Below are 8,326 nucleotides of genomic sequence, written 5' to 3'. Positions count from 1 at the left end.
GATGGCATTAGTGTCTACCTTCTTTTCCATCAACTGGCTTACTCCAGCATCTTCCAACACCCTACAGTGAGAGTCAGGGACAGTGATTCAAGAACAGCTGTACAAACCTGCCTATTAGTAATTCTAGGATCCTGAGCAAGCCCCAGCCTCAGTCTTCTGGGTGTTGGATGGATGGATGGATGGATGGATGGATGGATGGATGGGTGGGTGGGTCACGGGCATGTGGGTGGGTGAATGGTGGATAGGCGGTGTATGGGTGGATGGATGGTTAGGTGGATGGATGGATGACAGATGAACAGATGAATAGTTGGTGAGTGGATGGTGGATAGGTAGTGGATGAGTGGATGGAAGGATGGGTGGATGGTGGTTAGGTGGATGGATGGATGGATGGATGGATGACAGACGAACAGATGAATAGTCAGTGTGTGGATGGTGGGTAGATGGTGGATGGGTGGGTGGATGAATGTGTGTGTGTGTGCATGTATGTACCTATGGATGGATGATGGGTAGGTGGGTAGATGGGTAAGTGTGTGGGTGGCTCGATAGGTGGATGGGTGGTTGCATGCATGGGGGATGGACAGATGGATGGTGTGGTTGGGTGGAAGGGTAGGTAGATATGTGAGATCTCCCAAGTCTCTTACAGATGTAAAATAGTACCATTTGTCTTAATTAAAAGCCAATCTTCTAAAAAGCCTTCTTAGAGGAAGTGCCCCACTTCTGCCACTGCTTACAAAAAAGCTTCCCGTGGGAGGAGGAGTGCCTGGCAGTAGCCTCTCCTTCCTGGGCGCTCCTCGAGGTAGCTGGCAACACCCGCAGCGTTTCCCTTGCGGGGATTCATTCAGCCCTTCCAAAACGGGGTGCAGGGCAACGAGCCTGAGGGAGCGACACCGTCCCCAGGGACGTCTGCTCACAGGGCACACCTCTCCACTGTCGACCTCTCCTCCGCCGGCCGGCCCTCCTACTGCCCCCTCCGTACGCGATCCCGGGAGTCTCAGAAACGTAAGAAGGTCCTGACCGCGAGGGCGTCTAAGAGGAGAGAGACCCCGCCACCTCCCAGGGGACTCGTTTATTTAAGGGCTACTACCCCGGGATGCTAGGTGAGGCGCTCTGCACGTTCTGTTGGAGACAAGGAGGGGTCTGGGCGCCCACCCCGCACACCCAGTGCAGTAGACCGGCGGGGTCGTTGAGCCCCAGCTGACTTTGTCACAAACTGGCTCCGGGGTAAGGGAGGGTCGGGGTGGAAGGGGACGCTCCTTCGCCTTGAGGACCCTCCGCGCGAGCCGGCGCCGCGACCTGCCGCCCCCAGCTCCGCAGCCGCTGACGGGTCTGCAGCCCAGGAGGGCGCAGGCAGGGCCGATCCCTCGCCGAGTAATATAAATAGCCGACGAGCGAATGACTTCCTATAATAAATAAACTCAGCCGCCCACAAGGCATCAGCGGCCCTGCCCGGCGAGAGGCCCCTCCGCCCCGCGGCCCTGTTGGGGGCGGGGGTCATCCCCCAGGCCCGGCCCCCACTTCCCGAGGGAGAGGGCGGTAACACCCCAGCGCCCCAGGAGGCTGCCCTCGTCTCCCCCGGCCCGCCTTTCCCGCGGAGACCTCGGAGGAGCGGCCCTAAAACTCAGGATTCCCTCGGCCCCTCCCCCGCCCTAAGCTCTTCTCTTTGAAATTTCAAAGAAAACCACTCCCTGGAGCCGGGGCCGGGGCCGGGGCCGGGGCCGGGGCCGGGGGCGCAGGCCTGGCGACTCCCGGGCCTCGGGAAGATGCGGGCAGGTTTACAAGCCGAGGGGCCACTTTATGGCCGGGGCTGTAAAACGCCGGCCCCACCTCTCTTCGAGAGCGCCCTCGCCCGGGGCCCACCGTCAAGGCGAAGGAGGACGCGTCTCGCCCCCCGCCGCGGACCACCCGCCCGCGCCCCCGGCCCGTCCCGGAGCTTCCGCGATGCGGGCCCTTGGGCGCCCGGGGCGGCGGGGCTTCCCGGGGCGGGGGCGGGCGCGGGGGCGCGGGGGGTCCGACCGGCGGGGGCGGGCGCCGGGCCGGCTTTCTCATGCAAAGCGGCGGCGGCGGCGGCGGCGGCGGCGGGGACGGGGGCGGGGGCGGGGGCGGGGGCGGGGGCGGGGCGCGCTCCCGGGGGCGGGGCCTGTCGCCGCCCGGCTGCGCTCCCCCCTCGCCTTTTGCGCGTCTTCTCCGCCCGGGACGCGCGGCGCCGAGCAGCTGCGGCCCGGCCCGGCGAGGCCGGCGCGGGAGGGAGGAGCGGCCGCCAGCCCGCTGGCCACGGTGCGCCCGCCCGCCCGCCCGCCCCCGGCCTCCCGGACGCGCCACCGGGGCGCTCGCGGAAGAGCCCAAAGTTTGCCGCGGCCGGGGAGTCGCCGCCCGCCGGGAGCCCCGGCCCCGCAGCGCTTCCCGGTATCGTTGGCCAACTTTGCTCACCCCCCGCCCGCGGCCCCCGCCTCGCGGAGGCCGGGGGCGCGGAGCGCAGCGCTCCGGCCGGCGGGGCGGGCATGGGCGGGGGCCGGAGCGGGGACGGGGAGCCGGGGCCCGTGGCCCGAGCGGGGCAGCGTCGGCGCTGAGCGGAGCGGACCTCCCCGCCGGGCACCTCCGACGCCAGCATGCCGCGCCCGGGCCCCCGCCTGTGGCTGGTCCTGCAGGTGATGGGTTCGTGCGCCGCCATCAGTTCCATGGACATGGAGCGTCCGGGCGACGGCAAGTGCCAGCCCATTGAGATCCCGATGTGCAAGGACATTGGCTACAACATGACCCGCATGCCCAACCTGATGGGCCACGAGAACCAGCGCGAGGCCGCCATCCAGCTGCACGAGTTCGCGCCGCTGGTGGAGTACGGCTGCCACGGCCACCTCCGCTTCTTCCTGTGCTCGCTGTACGCGCCCATGTGCACCGAGCAAGTCTCCACCCCCATCCCTGCCTGCCGGGTCATGTGCGAGCAGGCCCGGCTCAAGTGCTCCCCGATCATGGAGCAGTTCAACTTCAAGTGGCCCGACTCGCTGGACTGCAGCAAGCTCCCCAACAAGAACGACCCCAACTACCTGTGCATGGAGGCGCCCAACAATGGCTCGGACGAGCCCTCCCGGGGCTCAGGCCTGTTCCCGCCGCTCTTCCGGCCGCAGCGGCCGCACAGCGCGCAGGAGCACCCGCTCAGGGACGCGGGCCAGGGGCGCACCAGCTGCGACAACCCGGGCAAGTTCCACCACGTGGGGAAGAGCGCGGCGTGCGCGCCGCTCTGCACGCCCGGAGTGGACGTGTACTGGAGCGGCGGCGACAAGCGCTTCGCGGTGGTCTGGCTGGCCGTCTGGGCGGTGCTGTGCTTCTTCTCCAGCGCCTTCACCGTGCTCACCTTCCTCATCGACCCGGCCCGCTTCAGGTACCCGGAGCGCCCCATCATCTTCCTCTCCATGTGCTACTGCGTCTACTCCGTGGGCTACATCATCCGCCTCTTCGCTGGCGCCGAGAGCATCGCCTGCGACCGGGACAGCGGACAGCTCTATGTCATCCAGGAGGGGCTGGAGAGCACCGGCTGCACCCTTGTCTTCCTGGTCCTCTACTACTTCGGCATGGCCAGCTCGCTGTGGTGGGTGATTCTCACACTCACCTGGTTCCTGGCTGCGGGCAAGAAGTGGGGCCATGAGGCTATCGAGGCCAATAGCAGCTACTTCCACCTGGCAGCCTGGGCCATCCCGGCCGTGAAGACCATCCTGATCCTGGTGATGCGCCGGGTGGCTGGGGACGAACTCACCGGCGTGTGCTATGTGGGCAGCATGGACGTGAACGCCCTCACCGGCTTCGTGCTCATCCCACTGGCCTGCTACCTCATCATCGGCACTTCCTTCATCCTGTCCGGCTTCGTGGCACTCTTCCACATCCGGAGGGTGATGAAGACCGGTGGGGAGAACACGGACAAACTGGAGAAGCTCATGGTGAGAATCGGGGTCTTCTCGGTGCTTTACACCGTGCCGGCCACCTGTGTGATCGCCTGTTACTTTTACGAACGCCTCAACATGGAGTACTGGAAGATCCTAGCCACGCAGCACAAGTGCAAAATGAACAACCAGACCAAAAGTCTGGACTGTGTGATGGCTGCGTCCATCCCAGCGGTGGAGATCTTCATGGTGAAGATCTTCATGCTGCTGGTGGTGGGCATCACCAGCGGCATGTGGATCTGGACATCGAAGACCCTGCAGTCCTGGCAGAATGTTTGCAGCCGCAGGTTCAAGAGAAAGAGCAGGAGGAAACCTGCCAGCGTGATCACCAATAGTGGGATTTACAAAAAAGCCCAGCATCCCCCAAAAACCCACCTCGGAAAATATGAGATCCCTGCACAGCCTCCCACGTGTGTGTGAACTGGCTTCTGGGGGAGGCCGGCGTGGAAAACCTTCCCAGACAGGATACAATGGCAATCAGAGCCAAAACGTGGTGCTTTTCCTGGTTGGTTGTTTTTGTTTTGTTTTGTTTTGTTTTGTTTTGTTTTTTTAATAAAAGTAAAAGAAAAAAGTTTTTACTCTTAAATTCAGGATACTGTGGTACGCTCAAAGTAAAAATGTGCTTACAGGGTTTTTTGTTTTGTTTTGTTTTGTTTTCGGAAGGAGAGCTCCTCAATTAAGTAGCCTCTCGTGTAACTAATTTGTGGTAAAGTAGTTGGTTCAGCCCCCAGAAGAAAACTTTTGTTTAGAAGCTTCCATAAATACATAGCTGTGTGTTTGAGTTGGCTTTGCTACCCATTTACAAGTCAGAGGAGAGATGGCTTCTTTGTACATTGAAGAACTTTTGCTGGGAGCATTGGGGGGGGGGGAGAAAGAGAGAGGCGAAGTGGGTCTCCGGCAGGAGCCATCCTAGGGACCCACCCCCAGGAAGGCTGTGTGTGGGACAGCAGCTTCTGTGCAGACAGGAAGAAAGGGGAACCCTGACAATTTAGCACACTCCAGTGGATTTGGAGTCACTTAAAATAGACTCCAGCCTCTAGCCTTCACAAATGGTCTTTCTCCAAGACAGAAACTTCCACCAAACCTAACATTTGCAAATGCAAACAATGTGCAATACATTTCTTCCCTCTTTCCGTTAAAATGAAAAGAGAAACAAGTATTTTGCTGTACATAAAGACAACAAAAGAAATCCCAACAAAAGCACGGAGAGGCCCAGCCCTCAGAAACCCTCTAGTGTTACATTTTGTGGCTTTTTAATGGAAACCAAGCCAATGTTATACACGTTTGGACTGATTTGTGGAAAGGAGGTGGGGGGGGGGAGGGAAGAAAGATCATTCAAAAGTATCCAAAGGGCTTATTGACTCTTTCTATTGTTAAACAAATGGTTTCCATGAATAGCTCAAGAAGCACTAGACAAGTCTACATTATTCTCCCCACCATCCCAGGGAAGAGTGGTCCTGCTTGTGTATATTTGTAATATATGATATTTTTCATGCTCCACTATTTTATTAAAAATAAAATATGTTCTTTAGTTTGCTGCTGGTGCCTTGTACATTGTGAGGTTTTCCTTCCCTGAGTGTGGAGAGAGCAGAGCAAACTTTATACCCCTGCTAGCTTTGCAAGCAAATCCTGAGTGTGCATCTCTATCTAGAGATTACTGGCTATCCATATGAAATGGCAGATGGGCGGATTCCAAAGTTTGCAGGATAATTTAGTTTCGAGTTTCTATGGAATGACATGCAGGAAACATGGAAACATGGAAAGCTGGACACTGTTTGCCGTGACTCTTGGTGGCTGGATGTGAGGGCCTGGCTGTAGACATACTTCATCAGGGAATGCCTGGGCTACTCAGTGTGGGTAAATCCTGGAGAACCTGGATCAGCTTTGGGTGAGATCTCCCGGGATTGGGGCCAGCGAAGTCAGAGAATTCAATCAGGGTAGCGTTCGGTGGGCCTGCTGGGATCAGATTGTACCTAGACAGGGTTCTGTGCATCCGCTCCAAGTGTGTTCTGCTCTGTGGCAAGTCGAGGACAGGTTTACAAAGCAGAATATAGACCTGGACAGGATAAAATATCTGCTAAGGATGGCGAGTCTGTGAACTTAGTTCATCTCCTGTTTTTACGTGGGGAGCCCTGGAGCTGTAGAGACCCAAATTGGGCCCCAGTTCAAGGTCAGAGGCTCAGCAAAATTCAGGTCCGGATACGAAGGATTGCAAGGCACAGTCCAGACCTACAGTCGTGGGAAATCAGCAGGATCAACCAGGCTGTCCGCAGGGTTGTGCTGTCAGGCTCGCAGCTGAATGAACAGCCCTTAAGAATTTTGAAAATGTACTAAGCACTTGATGGACAGAAGCCTGCGGTCAGGGCAGCCTCTTTCCTGACGAGGGTATTCAGGAGGTAAGCCTGGTGGTCTCACATGACACCAGAGCTGAGCAAAGGGATGGGCCGATCTGTGGGGACCACCTCAACTGGTCTGTGTATGGCTTTAGCCTGCCAGAGCAAAGTCCCTGGGTGGTTTGGGATCAAGGTCAAAAAACACCAGCTAAATAAGGCAAAGTAATTTAAGATAAAATCCAGAATAGCCTTCAGTGCACTAAAAAAGGGGGGAAATGGTTTAAGAAATGCCCACAAATAAAAACCTATCTGTTGATTGTTCCCGCTTGGCCCCCCTAAGACCATCCGGGGATATTGATATATGGATGTAGGTATGCTTGTAATGCTCTCTTTGGGTGACTCAGGAAAAAGAAAACTTACATGCTTGGAGCAGAACTTTGAAAAATCTAGAAGGATAGCAGGACCTGCTGCTGTGTGGATGCATCAGAGCTGAATATGATGCCCCAAGCTCTCAATTGTGAGCTCACTGGACTAATCAGCCACCTAGCACGCACCCGTGTGCAGGCATGTGGGCTGCAGACCGCAGGATCCGGAAGACCTAAGTGGGACGGCACACAGAAGCACCTCTGCTGTTCCTTGTCTAGAATGTGTTTCCGTGTGGGACACACACACCCCCACCCCCAAAGCTACAGGGAGCCTGTTCACAAATGTCCAGGGATTTTACCATATGGTCGGGGCAGGTGCATGGGGCCTCGCCTCTGCCACTGATAATACCCGTAGCAGCAGAAGGGCGCTTTCTCTAGGAGCCACAACCTGACCCATGATTGCATACAGATGATTTGTGAATTTTAGGAGAAGTATCAAAGCTCGGATAAATCTGCAAACACCTCTGCTAACTCAGGACTTCCACAGGATTTATAGATTGCCTTTATAGGGAGATTTCTCAGCCTCAGCACCTTAGCTCCGGGGAAATGGAAACCCGCTTCAGGTGACAGATCCCGGAGGTGAGGTCATAGTTAGAAGCCCGGTTCAGAAGGTGACTGTCCAGAGTCACACTGCAGGCTGTCCCTGGGTATTTCTTCCTTTGGCACCCAGCCACTCACCACCTCCTCCATGCCAGGGCCCAGGAAACGGGGCAACTGCCCCTGGCTCTTGGCTTCAAGGTCACCACCACTGGTGCGGGAGACCCACACTGTGGTAAAGAGGCTTGTGGGCAGCACATCCTCCACACGCTTCTATTTTGAGTGGGGGAGGCTTCCCAAAGGTGGCTCAAAATGCACAGAAGGCAGAAGATCCCACACGAATAGTGTCGTGGCAAGGTGGTGTTGAGGGGACATGTTGATGGCTGGAGCAGAAGTTATGAACAGGGCATCGAAGCGTCCACGCATTCCTAGCCGGTGCCTGGAACCTATCCTAGGCCTCAGGGTGGCATTTATCACAATGAAATCGGTCCAGCAGACCCTTGGGAGCACTTCCTGCATGCTGATGGCTTTACAGGCTTGTCTCCTCTAATTATTGCTCAGGTGCTCTTATCAGCCCCACTTTACCCTGAGGCCCAGAGAGATTCAGTAAATTCCCAGGGTCACACAGCAAGTACACATTAGAGCCAGGACAGGAACCAGGGGTCTGGTCGTAGATCCTGGACCACTGACTAGATCAGTAATTGCTGGATGAGGAAGTGATAGTGGAGCACCGATGCTGGTTCCCAGGCTAAACAGTTTATGTATTTCTTTTTTTTTTTTTTAATTTTTTTCATTTATTTATGATAGTCACAGAGAGAGAGAGAGAGAGAGGCAGAGGGAGAAGCAGGCTCCATGCACCGGGAGCCCGATGTGGGATTCGATCCCGGGTCTCCAGGATCGCGCCCTGGGCCAAAGGCAGGCGCCAAACCGCTGCGCCACCCAGGGATCCCGGCTAAACAGTTTAATGTACTCATTCAATCTACTGACACACTCTGGCGGTACTATTCTCATCCCCATCTTACTGATGAGGACGATGGACCACAGAGAAGTCAAGACACGAACACAAGGTCATGCAGGTAGTGAGCAGGGCCCAGAATGT

At 57.1% G+C, this 8,326-nt stretch overlaps 1 protein-coding gene across 1 annotated transcript; it reads left to right on the top strand.

The window, feature by feature from the left end:
* The first annotated feature begins 2,562 nt into the window (after window positions 1–2,562).
* On the top strand, window positions 2,563–5,463 carry FZD10 (frizzled class receptor 10). Its single transcript, XM_038574521.1, has one exon. The coding sequence runs from the start codon at window positions 2,607–2,609 to the stop codon at window positions 4,350–4,352; it is 1,746 nt and encodes a 581-aa protein (XP_038430449.1). The 5' UTR covers window positions 2,563–2,606; the 3' UTR covers window positions 4,353–5,463.
* The last annotated feature ends 2,863 nt before the right edge of the window (window positions 5,464–8,326 follow it).

The sequence above is a fragment of the Canis lupus genome, chromosome 26 (genome assembly GCF_011100685.1).
Source record: "Canis lupus familiaris isolate Mischka breed German Shepherd chromosome 26, alternate assembly UU_Cfam_GSD_1.0, whole genome shotgun sequence".
Lineage (NCBI taxonomy): Eukaryota > Metazoa > Chordata > Mammalia > Carnivora > Canidae > Canis > Canis lupus.
Note: the sequence above shows the minus strand (reverse complement) of the source record. Positions and strands in the feature narration are given on the sequence as shown.